Source organism: Musa acuminata, unplaced genomic scaffold (assembly GCF_036884655.1).
Source record: "Musa acuminata AAA Group cultivar baxijiao unplaced genomic scaffold, Cavendish_Baxijiao_AAA HiC_scaffold_1138, whole genome shotgun sequence".
NCBI classification, from domain to species: Eukaryota; Viridiplantae; Streptophyta; class Magnoliopsida; order Zingiberales; family Musaceae; genus Musa; species Musa acuminata.
In genome coordinates, this window is record NW_027021350.1 from 2,218,874 (window position 1) to 2,238,044 (window position 19,171).

At 37.5% G+C, this 19,171-nt stretch overlaps 1 protein-coding gene across 2 annotated transcripts; it reads left to right on the forward strand.

Annotated features, from left to right (window-relative positions):
- The first annotated feature begins 10,654 nt into the window (after positions 1–10,654).
- Positions 10,655–14,665, forward strand: LOC135671246 (elongation factor 1-alpha-like). 2 transcript variants are annotated; one of them, XM_065179262.1, is made up of 3 exons: positions 10,655–10,812; positions 12,144–12,610; positions 13,551–14,665. In XM_065179262.1, the coding sequence occupies exons 2-3, from the start codon at positions 12,149–12,151 to the stop codon at positions 14,430–14,432; spliced, it is 1,344 nt and encodes a 447-aa protein (XP_065035334.1). In that variant the 5' UTR covers positions 10,655–10,812; positions 12,144–12,148; the 3' UTR covers positions 14,433–14,665. The 2 variants fall into 2 exon arrangements, with proteins under 2 accessions (XP_065035334.1, XP_065035335.1); XM_065179263.1 differs by having other exon boundaries at positions 10,748–10,866.
- The last annotated feature ends 4,506 nt before the right edge of the window (positions 14,666–19,171 follow it).

The window sequence follows — 19,171 nt, forward strand, 5'->3', positions numbered from 1 at the left end:
AGTTTACGTTTACGCCTTGATTCTGCAAAACTGTCTTCTGCGCTTTTACGAACGAGTTTCTAAAGTTCAGATCCCTTTGAAACTGTGTCTAGACGTAAAATTGCGTTTAGACGTAAAACTGCTCAAACTGTGTTTAGACGTTTTAAACATAAATTGAGTTTAGACGTAAATCTGCGTTTAGACGTAAATATGCATTTAGACGTAAATCTGCGTTTAGACGTAAAACTGCGTTTAGACGTAAACTACGTTTAAACATAAAACTGCATTTTAGACGTAAACTGAGTTTGGACGTAAATCTGCGTTTAGATGTAAATCTGCGTTTAGACGTAAATCTGCATTTAGACGCAAACTGCATTTAAACGTAAATTGTGTTTAGATGTAAACTACGTTTAGACGTAAACTGCACTTAATCATAAGTTATCTTAGAGTCGGCTTTTGCTTCAAAACTGATTTTTATCGAATGAACGCAGCTTTTGTTTTTAATCGCTAAAAGATTTCCGCTGCACTAAGTCACCCCCCCCCCCCCCCCCCCCTCTTAGTGCTCTCGATCCTAACAATTGGTATCAGAGCAAGGTTAACTCTCTAACGGATTAAAACCCAAAGAGAAATGGCATATGCCGGAAACCAAGAGGGGCATTCTATTACTCGTCCACCCATGTTCAGTGGGACGGACTACACCTACTGGAAGACCCGAATGAGGATCTTTCTTATTTCTATGGATTTTGAACTGTGGAATCTTGTCGAAAACGGATTTTCGAAGTCTTCTCTTCCAATGATCGATTGGAATGATTTGGAGAAGAAGGCTTTCGCTTTGAATGCAAAGGCTATGAATGCCTTATTTTGTGCACTTGACAAAAACGAGTTCAACCGTGTTTCAACTTGTGAAACTGCATTTGATATTTGGCACACACTCGAAGTGACCCATGAGGGCACAAGTAGAGTAAAAGAGTCAAAAATCAATTTGCTGTTACATTCTTTAGAACTTTTTCGGATGAAACTGAGTGAAACCATTGGCGACATGTTTACCCGTTTCACGAATGTCGTTAACGGTCTAAAAGGACTCGGAAAGAGCTTTTCGGATTTTGAGCTTGTTAATAAGATACTAAGATCCCTTCCTAAGAGTTGGGATCCTAAAGTCACGGCTATTCAAGAGGCAAAAGATCTGCGAAATTTCCCTCTTGAAGAATTAATCGGGTCATTAATGACCTACGAAATGACTTGGCACTTCTGAAGATTACTTGAGAGAAAACTCAAGTGATGAGGACTGTGACGATGATTTGGCACTTCTAACTAGAAAATTTAAAAAATTCATTAAAAGAAACAAGTTTAAGAATGATACTAAAAATAAACTTGAACCCAAGAAGGATCAAGTTATTTGCTATGAGTGCAAAAAGCCGGGACACTACAAGAGTGATTGTCCCCAAGCCAAAAAGAGAACAACAAAGAAGAAGGCACTCAAAGCAACATGGGATGATTCGACGCATCTGAGGAAGAGGAGTCCAACACCGAGCAAGTTGCTCATTACGCCTTAATGGCTATCGGAGAGGAGGTAACGAATTCATTAAATGCTGATTTATCTTTTGATGAATTATTAAATGCTTTCAATGACTTATTTGACGAATGCAAGAGTATCAGTAGAAAATATAAATTGCTGAAAAAGGTGCATGATAGTCTTACTTGTGAGTTTGACAAGTTAAAAGTTCAAAGTCATGATAGTTTAAATTCATGTACCAAATGTCATGATTTAGAAACTTTCCAAAAAGAAAACCTACTACTCAAGGATACCTTGAAGAAATTCGAGGTTGGTAGCAAGTCATTGAACATGATCCTTACAAACAAGGGTCACGTTCCCAAAAGAAGTGGAATTGGATTCGTGAGAAGTCCTCACCAAAATCCAACCACCTTCATAAAAGGCTCCATCTTACATATTCGACATCAAAACAAATGTAACTTCTGTTGTAAATTTGGACACAAGACACATTGTTGTCCATTCAAGAAAATAAGTCCAAACAAATTGATTTGGGTTCCTAAAGGAACCATGATAAACTCTATGCAACATGATAAACAATGCAGATCTATTTGTGAGGCACCCAAAAGCAAATGGGTACCTAAAAATTATCCTTTCTTGTAGAAACCCACACCATCCCAAGCTAGGAGCAAGAGATGGTACCTTGATAGTGGATGCTCAAGGCATATGACCGGAGATCCATCTCAATTCTCTAAGCTCTCTAGCATAGATGAAGGCTATGTTACCTTCGGAGACAACAACAAGGGTAAAATCATTGGCAAAGGAACCATTGGTAACAAATCCAACTTCTTTATTGAAGATGTTTTGTTAGTTGATGGTTTAAAACATAACCTCTTGAGCATTAGTCAATTATGTGATAAAGGATACATTGTCAAATTCGAATCCAATGCTTGTATCATTGAAAAACCCCATAAAAACATGTCTATGATTGCATTAAAACAAAATAACGTATACACTATTGACATCAATGATTTATGTAATGAAATGTGTTTTTCAGTTTTAAATGAGGATGCTTGGCTATGGCATAGAAGATTAGGTCATGCTAGCATAAAACTAATCACTCAAATATCATCTAAAGAACTTGTAAGAGGAATTCCTCATATCAAGTTCATCAAAGATAATGTATGTGATGCTTGCCAATTAGGTAAACAGATTAAGGGTAGTTTCAAGACTAAAAATCAAATAAGCACCTCTAGGCCCTTACAATTGATCCATATGGACTTGTTTGGACCAATCTCTTCATCAAGTATAGGAGGTAGCAAATATGCCTTTGTCATTGTTGATGACTATAGCAGATATACATGGACCTACTTCTTAAAACAAAAAAATGAATGCTTTAGATATTTTACTAAGTTCTGTAAACTTGTTCAAAATGAGAAGGGTTCTATGATTTCGTCAATAAGAAGCGATCATGGTGGAGAATTTCAAAACCACGATTTCCAAGAATTCTGTGAACTCAATGGATATAACCATAATTTCTCTACTCCAAGAAATCCTCAACAAAATGGGGTAGTAGAAAGAAAAAATCGAAATCTACAAGAAATGGCAAGAACCATATTGAATGAACACAGCCTACCCAAATACTTTTGGGCCGAAGCCGTAAACACTGCATGCTATATTTTGAATAGAGTACTAGTAAGACCCTTACTCACCAAAACTCCTTATGAGTTATGGAATAACAAAAAACCCAATGTTTCATATTTTAAAGTCTTTGGGTGTAAGTGTTTTATCTTAAATGAAAAGTTCAAAATCTTGCCCAATTGTTTGCTGAATTTGCCGACATTTTTGCTGAGCCACGCAGTCTTCCTCTTACATGACAACATAACCATCGAATTTCAATCCTTCTGGGCAAGCCACCAGCGAACACTCGGCCATACCGATATCCTCACCTCCAAAAGGATGAAATTGAAAAGATCATAAAGGAGATGCTTAAAACAGAAGTGGTTCAGCCAAGTTGCAGCCCCTATTCCTCACCGATGCTACTTGTACACAAGAAGGACGGAACTTGGCGGATGTGCATCGACTACCGAGCTTTAAATGACATCACCATCAAAGACAAGTACCCAATACCAGTGGTAGATGAACTTCTTGATGAGTTAAAAGGAGCTTGAGTCTTCATGAAGTTGGACCTTCGATCCGGTTACCACCAAATTCGGGTATGTGAAGATGACATTCCAAAAACTGCATTCCACACACATGATGGCCATTATGAATTCTTGCATTTATGAATTATTTTGACGATCCTTCGGGAGAATACTCTTTTTATTAAGCAACCAAAGTGCAGCTTTCTCTAGCAAAAAGTAGAGTACCTTGGGCACATAATATCAGAAGGAGTGGCGGTAGACCCAACAAAAATTGAAGTAATACAAGGCTGGCCGAAACCTATAAACGTGAAATTATTGTGCGGGTTCCTTGAACTAATGGGCTACTATTGAAAATTTGTCAAGGACTATGGGAAGATCAATGCACCCCTCACTTCTCTACTGAAAAAAGATGTCTTCCAATGGTCGAACAAAGCCTTCGTTGTCTTCGACAAACTTAAGACAACCATGATAGCGACATCGGTGTTAGTGTTACCAGATTTCAGCCGACCCTTCATCATTGAGGCCGATGCATCTTGAGTCAGAATTAGAGCCATTCTCATGCAAGATGGTTGACCACTCGCATACACTAGCAAGGCATTGTCTCTCTCCCATCAAAACATGTCAAAGGAGATACTCGCCATTGTGCACGCAGCAATGAAGTGGAGACCCTACTTGATCGGTTGATGATTTCAAATTAAAACCGACTATAGAAGCCTCAAGTATTTTTTGGAGTAAAAGATATCATCCCCTGAGTAGCAAAAATGGGTAACTAAACTTCTTGGATTTGATTATGAAATTATTTACAGAAAGGGGAAATAAAATGTTGTTACAAATGCACTCTCACGACTACTTGAGCAAGCTAAGGTTTTAGCCATCTCCCTTCCTACCACCAGCTTCCTCGAGGACATTAGGGAAGAATGGAAGAAAGATCAAGAGATCTGCAATATCATAAAAAAATTTGGAGGAGGATCCAAGTGCAATAGCCCACTACACTTGGGATTTGAGGGATCTATACTACAAAGGTCGCATTATGCTTATACATGATTCTCCTTCCATCAAAATTATCCTGCATGAAATGCACTCCACACCCTTAGCAAGGCACTCCAAATTCCTGAGAACTTATAAAAGAGTGAAGCAAAATTTTTATTGGAGAGGGATGAAACAAATTATTGCTGAATATGTGGCACAATGTGATGTATGTCAATAGCACAATGGTGAAACAGCGGCAAGTCCAGGGAAGCTACGACCACTACCCATACCAGACTCAGTGTTGACTGACATCTCCATGGACTTCATCAAAGGGCTGCCACCTTCCAAAGAGTTATTCCAAATGCAGGGCACTAAATTGAAAAGGAGTATGGCGTATTACCCACAAATCGATGGCCAGACGGAAGTGGTGAATAGGTGCTTGGAGACAGCCCAAAGCCATCCACCAAATATGACTATCTAAGGAGAACTCCAGACCCAGTCGAGTGCCATTATTGATCGATAGATCATGACCCGACGACGATGACCCACTACTGAAGCGCTAATATGGGCGAACTTACCAATAGAATGCGCCACTTGGGAGAACTATGACGACTTGAAGATCAAATTCTCAAAGTTCATGGAATCTCAGCTTCGAGGACAAGTCTGATTTGAAGAGGGCAGGTTTGTTAGGACTGTAATTAGGAGAGTCCTAATAGAGAGGGATATTCATGTAAAACCTACATAAGCCGACCCCTATTAAAGAGGTGAAGAGGCCGGCTAGGGTTAGGAGGTTGTTTCTTAAAGAAGAATTAGGAGTTGTAAAGGAATAGGAGTCTTGAGTATGAGTCCTATTAGGAGTTAAGGTTTAGAAGCCCTATAAATAGCCATGTATTCATCCTCTTTTCTTAAGCAATAGATGAATCTTTTCTATAGCTTTTGAGCAACAACTTGGAAGGAGGAACTCCTATAGAGTTCCAAGGAGGTCGATCCCCTAAAGAAATCAACCCCAAGTTTAGAATATATAAGGATTCTAACAAAAGACCCTCTTGATTGTCAGTAAAAGTCATTTCTCTTAGGTATTAAATCAAACGAGAAAAACCTTAGCTCTGATACCAACTGTTAGGACCGAAATAAACACTAAGAGGGGGGTGAATTAGTGCTTACGATAAAAATATCAGTTTTGAAAAACTCATTCAATGAAATTGTATCGAAAAGATGATTAACTTAAAGATGTATGAAAGCATAATTAGAGTAGTAAGCAAGTAAATTAGTTTACAATATGAGAATAAAAAGAAGAACATAAATACAAATCAAATACATCGGATTTATAATGATTCGATCGTCATGACCTATGTCCACTCCCGATTCCTCTTCACTCGAGGCTACCGGCTTCCACTACCAATCTTCTTTCCAATATGCGAAGATCAACTACCCTTACACTCTTTCTCCTTTTCACAGGTTTAGGAGACAACCTTTACAAGTTTCACACCTCTCTTAGAATGATCACAAATCCTGAGGAGGAGAACACTTAGCAGTTTTTTCAACTCAGAATAACAACCCCTTTCTACTCGATTTTGTGCTTTCTCAAGTAAAAAAGAGTGGGATATTTATAGGCCCAAAATGACTTCAAGAATGGAGCCAAAAAAGGTCTCATCTTAGTTTTCTCGGGTCCTAGCGGTACCACTGCCTATGCTAGGCGGTACCATCGCATGCAGCATTGACACTAAGCGGTACCACCACCCAGTCTGATAGTACCACCACCTAACACAGTCTGGGAGACTATGTCTAGGCAGTACCACCGCCTGACAGCTTGGAAAAGTGTGCTCTTGACTTTTCCAACTCATAGGTGGTTTCACATAACCTTGGGTGATCGAATAAGCCTTCCACTTGGCCCAAAAGAGTCCTAACTCAGGCCCAATGAGCCTGTAATTGAGTTGGCATGGTTACACTCGAATCCAACTAAATTACTACCTAACTATGACAAATTAAGACTAGAATTTTATGTTGTCTAGCATGTTATTAGTTCATCCAGCACTTCGTCCGATCCTTCGGCATATCGTTATCTCCTTCAGCGTATTGCCCAATCGGCATATTAACCTCCCGCAACTTCCAATCTCCTTGGTGCAATGTCCGATCCTTCGACCCGATGCCTGAACTCATGACATAAAGTCCTTTTGTTGACACGTTAATCGATCCTCCGATCGACGTCCAATCTTCTGACATATTCATTCCGGCCCAACGTCTGATTCTTCCTGCTTTAATCGACTTACCTTTTCTAATCGAAGTTAGTCCTATGTCACTCAAAACATAGATTAAATTATAAACTTATCAATTGATTTCATTATCAAAATATAAGATTCAATAGGCTTATCCCTCCAAGGTATCTGTTTCGTTGGAGTAACTTCTTCTCTTCGCATCCTTCCCTTTGGAAGTTTTGGAGACTACCATCCCATTGGACTACTTTGTTTTGCTAACCAAACTATGCATTATTCTGCCCCTGCAAATGCACTTGCTAGATTGGAACTCCTCGCCAATACAACCCCTACTGCACCCTTTACGGCCCAACAATATACTTAACTCACTACACACTTCAGTCTCCTATGGACGTATCCTTCTCATATCGAAGAGAAAGTTTCAATAATCCAGGAGCTAAATTTCTGTCACCTTGGGATGACCACAAACATTCCATCGTCCGCATATAAGCCCTCGAATGAATACCGAATTCTTCGAGTTAGTAATTTCCCTCACCTTTGTGAGCTTTACGCAACTCTTTCGGTCGCTGAACAGCCCATTCCACTTTACACAGTCTCATTCTTTACCAAGTGCCTTACTTGCCTTAAGCACCATCAAGTATGGTTGCCAACGTCGAGTCATAGTTCGAACTCAGCCATCCCAATCTTTGTGCACTACACATTCTTCCTAGCTTGCTTGTCCTCGTGGTACCTCTTATGTGAAGGGTTGGCTATTACTCTAAATGTCAATCTTAGGTGTCCACTCCTTTGAGTGACTCAATTTCCTATATCTCCATTTTCCCTACTTAGTTTCCCCCAAATGGTCGCGTATGCTGGCTGCCCTCAACGCAGCCCCGCTAGGTCCCCCATGTTTGCATGCCAAGTGTTTCTATGTATGCTTGTCTCGCTCTGATACCATATGTCACGTACTTAGTTGGTTTTGCCTAAGTCGTGCAGTATCGAAGCGTGTCCGTCTACAAAGGTTAGTCTTCCCGAAACCTCCTATGGTCCCTTAAAACCTACAAAAGAGAAAACAAATTAAAGAAAGTGTTTCACTCGAGATTCATAAACAATCATTTTAGCAAACACTTCATAGCCAATACAAACTATAAATAGACTTCACAAGTTCTGAATAGTCGCACAACAAAGGGTCTAAAATGGTCCACTATAGATCGAAATCCTCACAAGTGTCCAAATGACATAACTTTTGTTTACAAATCTAAGATGGCCACCAAAATCGAAAAAAAAGGGACTGCTAAGCCTACTATCAGCCCTTCACATACTATGCAAAGCATGAACAAAACTGAAAGACACGGACATACATGAGTATTACATCAAACACCTCGTTTATAATTTTGTCAGTGACATTCTCCCATACTTATTCCTTCGACATCCTCATCGAAGCCTTTGCAGATGCTACATTTCCTCACCTTTGCTGAGTCTCAAATCTTCTCATCCAATTGTAATGTGCTTCTTGGCTCCCAACTACACTCCGTCATTGTTGTTGAGTAGTCGAACTTTGATCTATCATGTTGCTTTAACTCGCCAATAACTCTGACTCTAATGTAGAATAAAATTTGAAAGATCGATAGTTGTATTTACTGGAATAAGTATTTTGGATTAAAAAAAAATAACTCAAGATAATACTTTCATAAATCGATAAATAGCTCACCATCGAGTTTAAAATCACAAAGGGATATAGAAAATTCAACACCCCAAGGATACTAAACAATGATACAAAATTGAAAATAAATGACTCATCACTCAATGAAATATCCAAGAGATACAGAGATGAAACTCATCACTCTTTAGTAAACCAAAGAGATATAGAGTTAAAAGAGAACTCAAAAAGTTTCTACAAATATAATCATATTCTGGACTATTTTTAACTCTAAAATACCAAAATAAGTACTAGTGTATGAAACAACCCTCAATGTATAAGGAACTATAAAATTTATTGCTTTACAGCTAATAACTAAGCCCTTTAATTCATTCTTTGGTCACGAAGAAAAGTTAAATTAACTCTCCCTTTGAATATGCTCACCAGTTGGAAAGTTAAGAGTTTAAGCTTTTTCAACTTATAAAGGCATGCCTCTTAACTATTTAATAATTAATTTGGACTATTCAATCAAGTTGGGCCATCTATAGGTTTGGATAATAGGCTTGTAACTCATTTGGCTTATGGGCTGTCACATTTGAGAGGTTTGGATTAAAGGTTTTGAGACAAGCATTTTGGGCTATAGGGAATACCATAGGATCATCAAGATTTACATAAGCTAATTGTAGGAAATTAGACACTCCCATGTCATGATCTCTACTATTTTGATCTCTCCCCTAAGATTTAGTTTTTGAATTTTTCTTTTGATCATTCTTCTAATGTATCTTTATTCGAAGAATATGTTCTGAAGTTTCATCTAAAGATCTGTTCACTTTTTGTTCATGAACTAAAAGGGTGACCATTAGTTTATCAATAGATAATGTACTTGTATCTTTAGCTTCGGTAGAAATCATATCAAATTTTGAAGATAAATTCCGTAAAACCTTTTCTACAATAGTTTAATCTTTTAGATTTTTACAATAAGATCTCATTTGGTTCATAATAGAAGAAGCTTTTGAGAAGAAATTAGTGATAGATTTAAAATCTTTCATCATAAAAATTTCGAATTCATGTAGAAGAATTTAAAGCTTTGAAATTTTTATCTTGTCTATGCCTCCAAATACACCCTTTAATATTTTCAGATTTCTATTGATGTTGATACCATCATGATTCAGGGTACTAGGGAATTATCTATCGCTTGTTGTAACATATAGAGGGCTCTTGCATCTTTCAATATATTTTAATTTATCTGATTTTTTTGATATTTAATAATATTAAGATATTGTAGATCATACTTAACAAAATCATTCTCTAACCAAATTCTATAATCTTTGTGAAATAAATAAGGTTTTATCTTAACAACCCAAAATTGATAATTATTAGATAGGAAGACGTTGAATAGGATCACTTACTCCAATACTTGTCATATTTTTTTTTCTTTTTCTAGTTCTATTAGTCTTTCCTTTTTAATCGATGTACTCATTTTGATCGTCTTCGAACCAAGCTTTGATACCATATTGTTAGCTTTTCTATAGAACTTCACATAGGAGGGGAAGATAATAGCAAAGGAAACAAGGAGTACTTTAAATTTAGAGTAGTTTAGATTGATCTAAAGAACTTATTTATATTAACTAAAAGATAAAATATAAATTTTTTTTAAAAAATAAAAAAATTCTTTCTCTCTCCTCATGCTTTTCCTTTCCCTTCCTTATCAAAGACGATCTAGCCTTGTAACGAGAGCAAGAGTTGGAGGTGTTAGATAGATGATGCTACACAAAGATAACGAGGGCTCACAGTGGGAGCAAGGGATGGAGGTATAATTGATCGACACCGCACAGAGGCAACACGACGCAAGGAGGAGAGGGTTATGATGATAGCACTGAAAGTGAAAGTCATAAGAGAATGGAAGATCCTAAAAGATGTAACGATGTCGTTGGAGACCGCAAGCTAATGATTAGGGGCGAGATGATAGTGAAGAAGTATTTTCGTTAAAGTAATAAAAAAGAATGCCCCCACATAAAAATTAATTAGAGGGAGACCATAATAAAAATCAAATATTAAATTTTTTGAAAGGTAAAATACCCTTGTTTATACTGTCAAAATATTATGCACCGACATATCTATTTATTTAGTCCTTTTCAACTGCTTTAGATGCGGCGGAAGGCTGCTGCGTTCGCCCTAAGCAAACGTAAGAAAGCGTGGCAGAGCAATAACCGTCCGATCTCGATCAATGGTTCGGTAGGTACAACTCATAACGATCGTCGGATGTTGCAATCCGACGGTCCTATAGAAACCCTACCCCGGTCTCTGAGACCGTGCTCCACAAGGTCGGCGGGTCGGCGAGCTCCGAAAGCCCATTCTCCTTCTCTTGACTCTTGGCGCCTCCAATCTTTCCTTATCGAGGTGAGTTATCTCGCCTCTTCCTTTCGATTCCTAGAAGTTGTTTCATTGTGATCTGTATGTTATCTTGAGTTCAGTATTGCGAACGCACTAGAATTGTACCTTTGATGTTAGATCTTGGCCTGACTATTACGTGTTCTATGATTCAATTCTCAGTGATCCGTGATTTCTTTTGTTCCTTTGAGATTCTAAGCGGTTTACTGTTCTGTTTGCTTGCTGTCGATCTCGTTGCTCATTTTCTTCCGTGCTTAGTTCACGTACTGTGTAGATTTAGTGATATGAATTGTTATCGAGTTCTCCATCTTTTTGGTGTTGTTCGACGTATTTGCTCGTTCTTTGGGGAGTTCCTTCTCTTAGTTGTAGCTTAAGTGCGACCTAGTGCCATCATTTTCCCTCGTTATGGTGTGCTTATATATGTATTATTGCTGATATGGAGTCATAGTTTGAGGAAAGTCATCGTTTTTCTTGTTTGTACATGTACCATTTGCGCTCATTTAATTTTGTTTTGGGTTTTGGTGTGCTTTGCTACTGTTGATAGGGGGTCATAGTTTGAGGAAAATCTGTTGCCAGTAATAAATACAATCTTAATGCTTCCCATTTATATTTATTATCTCAAGGGACGAGTCATTTGACGACTTCGATCAAGCTGAAAAAAAATTATCTTTTGCTATGTCTTTTGGTACATACTAATCGACGGAGCAAAACATGTAAAACTTCAACGTAGGTAGGGTCTCTTTTCTTTATTTCTCCTGAACAAACTTTACACTCATATTTCTTAATCTAATATAAAGTAACACAATTGATCACTCTCCATGAAATTTGCTATTCTATATTCTTACACAGTTTCAGTCTGTTTAAACTTGTTCTTTTTCCTCCATATAGATTGAAGAATAGGATCAGTAGAAGTCAGTGGAGGATCTTTTATTCCAGTTCCATTTTTGCTATAATAACATATATTTCCCATTTACTTAAGTAAACTGGTTTCTTGTTTCCATGTTGATTTTTTGATGAGAACATCTCCATTCTGCAGTGGTCTTATGTCTGCTATCCCTATGCTGTGTTTTCTTTTGTGTTTCTCTTGATATATAAATCTATCACATTCCCCTGATATATATATATATATATATATATATATATATATATATATAATGAGTTCATGTGTTTTAAGATGAACAATATTTTTTTTAAGAATTTGGTGACAAAGCACCAGAGGCTTTCATGATACTTATTCTATGTTTTTCTTTGATGTGCTTTTGTTTTCTTAATATCTTCTTTTCTTTTTTTTTCCCACTTAATTTTCTATTGATTTCTCTGTCCTATGTTGCTCCCCTTAGGCACCATGGGTAAGGAGAAGGTACACATAAGCATTGTGGTCATTGGCCATGTCGACTCTGGCAAATCGACAACTACTGGTCATCTTATTTACAAGCTTGGTGGCATTGACAAGCGTGTGATCGAGAGATTTGAAAAGGAAGCTGCTGAGATGAACAAAAGATCATTCAAATATGCTTGGGTTCTTGACAAGCTTAAGGCCGAGCGAGAGCGTGGTATCACCATTGACATTGCGCTATGGAAGTTTGAGACCACAAAATATTACTGCACAGTCATTGATGCCCCTGGGCACCGAGACTTTATCAAGAATATGATCACAGGAACCTCTCAAGCTGACTGTGCTGTGCTCATTATAGACTCCACTACTGGTGGATTTGAGGCAGGTATTTCAAAGGACGGTCAGACCCGGGAACATGCTCTTCTTGCATTTACCCTTGGTGTCAAACAGATGATTTGCTGCTGCAATAAGGTTTGTCTTCAGAACATGCTGTCTGATTATTAGTTGAAGTTACTAGTTCGAATCATGCAGTCGTTTGATGATTCCTTGTCTGTTTGATTGAACTTGCCTTCTTTTTCTGTTTTCGTTATTTAATACGATCTGTTCAGTTAAGCTGTATGATAGTAATTTACGTTTCTGTAGCTGTTATTATGAATTATATAGGATGCCAATGCAAACTTTTCTCCTACATGTGAACATCTTGTTTGCAAGTCAAATATTCTGCTGGTCCATATTTTCAAACTGAAAGATGTTCTAATTGCCCTTGTTAATCTTTCTCATGGTGCTTGTAGAAATTGCTACAAATACATGATCATGGTTTTTTTTGAGGAAAGGACCATTACCATTTTCGGTGATTTCCTAATCTGTTCCAATAGAATGTAGCATGCTTTTGAATCACCAGTGCTTGTTAGCTCCAGGTTGATGGCCAATTTATTTATATGTTTAATTCTTTTGCTTGATTTGGTGCTAGAATTGTCTCAAGCCATCTGCCGCTGAGGTTCCAGATGGATCAGTTGGCTGACCATTGATTCTAATAATATGTTTTGTTGTTTTTCTGCATATACTGGATACCTTGTTCGGTTACTGGTTTCCCTCTTTTTTTTAAATGTTTCCGCTCATTCTATTACGTTTGAAGGGAAACTACTGTGGATGCAGAATTTGTTTTGGATGATAATTCAAATTAGCAGTGTTATTGTATGGTCACTTCATTCATATAGGCTGTTCCCTTTCCCTTCGGTTATTCATTTTTTATTTGGTCTGAGTTTGGAACCAAATGTAAAGTTGTGTGATGATTTCGGCATACAATTTGGGACTCGCTTTGGCACTACTATGTGCATGCCTTTTGTGAAGCTTATGTATCTGTTTATGTAAATTGTTTCTCTTGATTTTTATTTTTTGTTGTTCATTTTAGATGGATGCCACTACTCCAAAGTACTCCAAGGCTAGATATGACGAAATCGTGAAGGAGGTCTCTTCTTACCTCAAGAAAGTTGGTTATAATCCTGATAAGATTCCTTTTGTTCCCATTTCTGGTTTTGAGGGTGATAACATGATTGAGAGGTCCACCAACCTGGATTGGTACAAGGGTCCCACCCTTCTCGAGGCCCTTGACTTGATCCAAGAGCCAAAGAGACCCTCAGACAAGCCTCTTCGCCTTCCTCTACAGGATGTCTACAAGATTGGTGGCATTGGAACTGTCCCTGTGGGTCGAGTAGAGACTGGCATCCTTAAGCCTGGTATGGTTGTCACTTTTGGTCCAACTGGGCTTACAACAGAAATTAAGTCTGTGGAAATGCACCACGAGGCATTGCAAGAGGCCCTCCCCGGCGACAATGTTGGGTTCAATGTTAAGAATGTTGCTGTCAAGGATCTTAAGCGTGGCTTTGTTGCTTCTAACTCCAAGGAAGATCCTGCAAAGGAGGCAGCTAAATTCACTTCTCAGGTTATCATCATGAACCATCCTGGTCAGATCGGCAATGGATATGCACCTGTGCTTGATTGCCACACCTCTCACATTGCTGTCAAGTTTGCCGAGATTCTTACCAAGATTGACAGGCGGTCTGGGAAGGAGCTCGAGAAGGAGCCAAAGTTCTTGAAGAACGGCGATGCCGGTTTTGTCAAGATGATTCCTACCAAGCCCATGGTTGTCGAGACCTTTTCCCAGTATCCACCCCTTGGTCGTTTCGCCGTGAGGGATATGAGGCAAACAGTGGCCGTGGGTGTCATCAAGAGTGTTGAGAAGAAGGATCCAACCGGTGCTAAAATTACAAAGGCTGCTGCCAAGAAGAAATGAGTCGCTTGTCAAACATACTGCCAATAATAATAGTTTGAGGCCTTTTTATGTTTTAGGAACTGACTCTATTGGATTCAACCAGATAGGTTTTTCGTTTGATGATGAACTCAGACAAATTTCATGTTATTCAGTCAAATGTTGCTTATTTATGGGGCTTTTAGTGTCAAACATGGGTGAACTTTGGAGTGACCTTCCTGCCATAATGGTATTCATGATTTGTTTGCATTGTTCAACTGTTTGTTCCTTGACTGCTTGCAGTGCTGTTTCATGTTAAGTATGCTAACAAGGATGAATCTGTGCTGATATCAAGTAGCCTGCAGTGGAGAATTGTGTGGATTCGTTGCAATTGCGTTATAACATATGTTGGACTCTTTAACATCAACCTGAGACGAAGTTCTATGTAATTTCTTATAGTTGTTTAATTAAATTAATAATGCATAATGAAAGTAAATAACAATAAATATTCTATTAGACTTGTATTTTGATTTTTTGATGGATTTAGATGGTTTGATTAATGGAAGTTATTTGATACATATATAATTCATTTTTTTAATTTAATTCAATGATATTAGACTATATAAAACCTTGTTATTAGCGAATCAGATAATAAGATATCTTCTAGTTTATGTAGCTTTGATAACCATATCTATTTCATGGGGTTCATGTCAAGTTGGGTGAAAAGCGTGCATATTTCAAAGGTTGAGTCAAGTAACATGACACCAAAATCTTATAGCCACTAATGGCAAATTTAGCTTATAATTGCTTACTATCCTCGGTAGCAATTAAACATCAAAGCTCATATTTCTTTCTGTTTATCTATCATACATGTTGGATGGTACAAATTATCAATCATCTCAAATCTTTGAAACCCCAAGCTTTAGGTGAACCCTATGACTCTTCTAACACCGCAACACCTGTGTGCCTTCAAGTTTGTGGTGTGATACAAATTATCAACCATCTCAAATCCTTGGAACTCCAAGCTTTAGGTGAACCCTATGGCTCTTCTAACACTCCCAACCAATTGTTTGTAGATTTTAATTTGTTATTTTTCTTTCCAAATTTCTTATTTTCCTTTGCTCTCTAAACGTTTATTGAATTGCTTGATGCATTTTTAGTGAGACATATCTTTATAAACGAATATAGTAAGAGAATCTCGTGACAGTACCATTGAAGAAAAAATTAAGAAGAAGAAATCAATTCTACAAAGTGCATCGGAAGATAATTCCGATAAAAAACGCACAAGCTTTCTTGGTAAACAATGAGTGTCAAAAGAGTCAGCAAAAACTCTTGTTTTTGATATTAGTAAATCTTATGGGCAGATTAGGCTTCCCCAGCGGCTATCCTCAATTTCCACATAGCAAAATCTTCATCCAACAAAAATGAATTCAGAAGATAATTCAGCACTGATTTAGTACAGGTGAGAGCAAAAAATGTTGGATTCTTCAGCTTCCTTGCTTATCTATCTAGTCTAATGCAAACTGAACAGCAAATTTTTGGGTTCAAAAGCTTGCTTAGCTCAGAACAACTCGTAGAATTTCATGTTATTGTAACATAGAATTAGACTACCGAACAAAGTCAGCCCCCCGCGCTTAATGTTGGTGGGGCAACATATTTATTCTCCCGGTGCGGCGATCCCCTGCTTCAGCCGTTCCCTTTTCATCTTCTTTTTGGACACCAGCTTCTTCTTCTTTGGTGGTAGATTCTTTTGAGCATAAGTGTAGAGTGCAAAGTTTCCAACAAGGAACAACAGCACAAGCCCGCCGATAACAAGCAAGACCACCAACCCAGGGTTCAATCCATTGGTTGCTTTCTCCCTCATCATGTTTCCCTGTCGTTCAAAACGTGTAATCTCATCTAAGAAAAGGATACGACGATAAACAACAAAAATAATGTGTCCTTGAGACACAAGTATCATCAGCGCCTTTGAGCTGGAATTACTTTCCAAAATTAAGGTGCAGTACCAATCATATGATAATGAAACAATACATTAAAGAATTATGGTCCAGATGAACTTAAGAACACGTTCAAGACATTGAAAGATTGAAGATTAATACATGATAACAAACAGAAAGGTCAGATCAACTATTTCTATCATTCACCACAAGGTATATGATGGAGAAAAAGAAAAGCAAATACATCTCAGTAAGGTTGTCTCAATCTTGTAAGTTATACCTAACAAAAAAGATTTCAACAGCACCCAACTTTTTGCAAGAACAGGCAGATAAGTCATACTACTCCAATGAGATAATGTAATGCATGGCAATAACGTGTTTGATATATATCATGCCTTGTTGGATAATGTGTTTGCAAGCTCAATTATTTTAATTTGAAATTCAGGATAAATGAATAGGACCAAGTCCAGAGCACAAGAGCAAGATTTATATAGTGTTGAGTACAATCACTAACATCTGAACTCCCAAAACCTGAAATATGAAACAACTGATTTGGAAATGAAAACAGTATATATTTTGGCATCTCATGCGATGAAAGCATGGATACAATTTGCTCAAAAGTTGATCATTAATGCACACTGATGCATCAAAATGCAGATATCCCAACACAACAATTACTGTAGAAGTAATACATGATACAACACAGGGGTGACAACTAATACATGTATGGCTTTGTATGTTATTATAATTTTATATTTCATAATATAACAAAATTTTGACCATCATATATGAAACTTATAAGCATAACAATCATTCACGGTGCCAAATATTCACAGAATTTCAAATACAAACATAATTTATAAGTTAAAAGTCCAAATTATATAAATATTATAAACATTAAAAATCTTGACACCTTATAAGTCAATTAAGTGACATACATAAACATACTAACAAAAATATCCATCTGTCAACATTAATATGACACGGTGACATTAAATGATCCGTGCTTCAAAATTTTAGATTGAACTGATTTATGTGGTAAAATCTTGCAAATCTAGAAAAAAATTGCATTAGTGGATTGTTAATTAACAACACATGTTGATAGAATAAAAAATAAATTGGAGCAAAGAAGATAAAGGACAATAAAACCCATTTAATTACTCTAAACTCTTAGATTCTAAATCCCTAAATCTACATGCTTATAAATTTCCCTAGTAGAACTCCTCAGATATATAAGCTATGGGTTTATCACTCAATTATGTGATGATGGGCTCACCTTGGTCGTGTAACTAAATCGACAGGCACAGGAAAATCCAGATTAGCCTGTCTAAACTCTAAAGTATGACCACTGGATGAGAAGCTAAGAACCTTTAGTTTCTTGCTTGAGCTCCACGACAAGGATATGAAAGAATTTAATCTGTTGGTCATTAGACCTTGTCATCAATTTAATATTGTGAATAACAAAATGTTGCTGCTCCAAAGAATTAGAGATTTGGCTTTCGTAGGAATCGTGAATGTGGACGCATAAAAAAAAATATTGTTGTCCAAATTCTCTAAGATAGCAGAGCATTTTATTTGGTGGAATCAATAACCGCTTAATAACAACATAAATTAGGCAGAGCAGGAGATTTAAAAGTACTTTAAGGTTTCATGCAGTTCCCATGGAACAACCATACTCAGCATCAACCATCTTGATGATATTACCCAACTAAGCATCTTGGCTGATGAGCAAAGACAACCTTATTTTAGCAGTATCCTTTCTGTAGATGGATATGGCAGGTATGAAATTTTATATTGGGAAAAAGTATCTGTTGTGCAACGCAGTAGCAAGAAAGAGGATGAAGGAGAAACAGATAATGATATTTCTAATTGGAAGAAATACAATCAAAGTAGATTATCATTATAAACAGAATAATTTGTAAGATGTGAAGAAGCTGACATAAGGCAAGTATGAGAAATACAAAAGGGAATGTAGAAGAAGAAACAACAAAGGGAGATAAAAAAAAGAGTAGCGGCGAAGACTATACCCGTTCAACATTACAGGAAAAGTAATATACAGAGTGTCACACAGACCAGCATAAGAAACCAAGAGTTCAGTGACCAATGGGAATAATTACTTGAAGAACCTGACTCTACCCTAAAAGGATGCACAGTATCTGATATAAATGTCACTATTCCTTTGCAAGAAATGAAAAATGAATCTCAACAAACTTTGCAGAAATGCTGGATGAGGCACAATCAGTAAAGTGCCTGCACTGCAGAGAAAGGAAATATTTCACGATCATTACAGACTAGAAAACCTAGCTAAATATTACTACTTTATGGAACATAATGAACTTGAACGCTCGAATGAGGGCAAACATCTCATAAGAGTGGGCAATCTACCGTCTCCCAGCATTCACCATCTTTACTCCTCCGAATCATCCATGGAATTGAGACACAAGAATCTCAAGAACGTGCAATATGTATATCGATCCAATCTCTCTAAATCATTTGCCCATATAAGGTCACAATCGAGAGGAGAAGTAAGCGATCCAACAAATATCATCCATAGCATGAAACCGAGATCACAACAGAAGAATTAGATCAACGATGAATCCATAGATTACTTCACAAGCAAAATTGCTTCTTTCTACCGATCAGTCGCAGATCCGCACCGATTACACCAGATCAAGCGTAGGTCGCGTACATGTGAGTATGATGCATCGAAACTAAAGACAGAAACACGAAGCCTTACGGTGGCATCTGAGAACTGCTCACCCATGGCGAGAGATCCCACGAAAAGCCACTCCGCTCGGCTTCCCCCTCTGCATGCATCACGCGCTCAAAAACCCAAGATCGGATGGA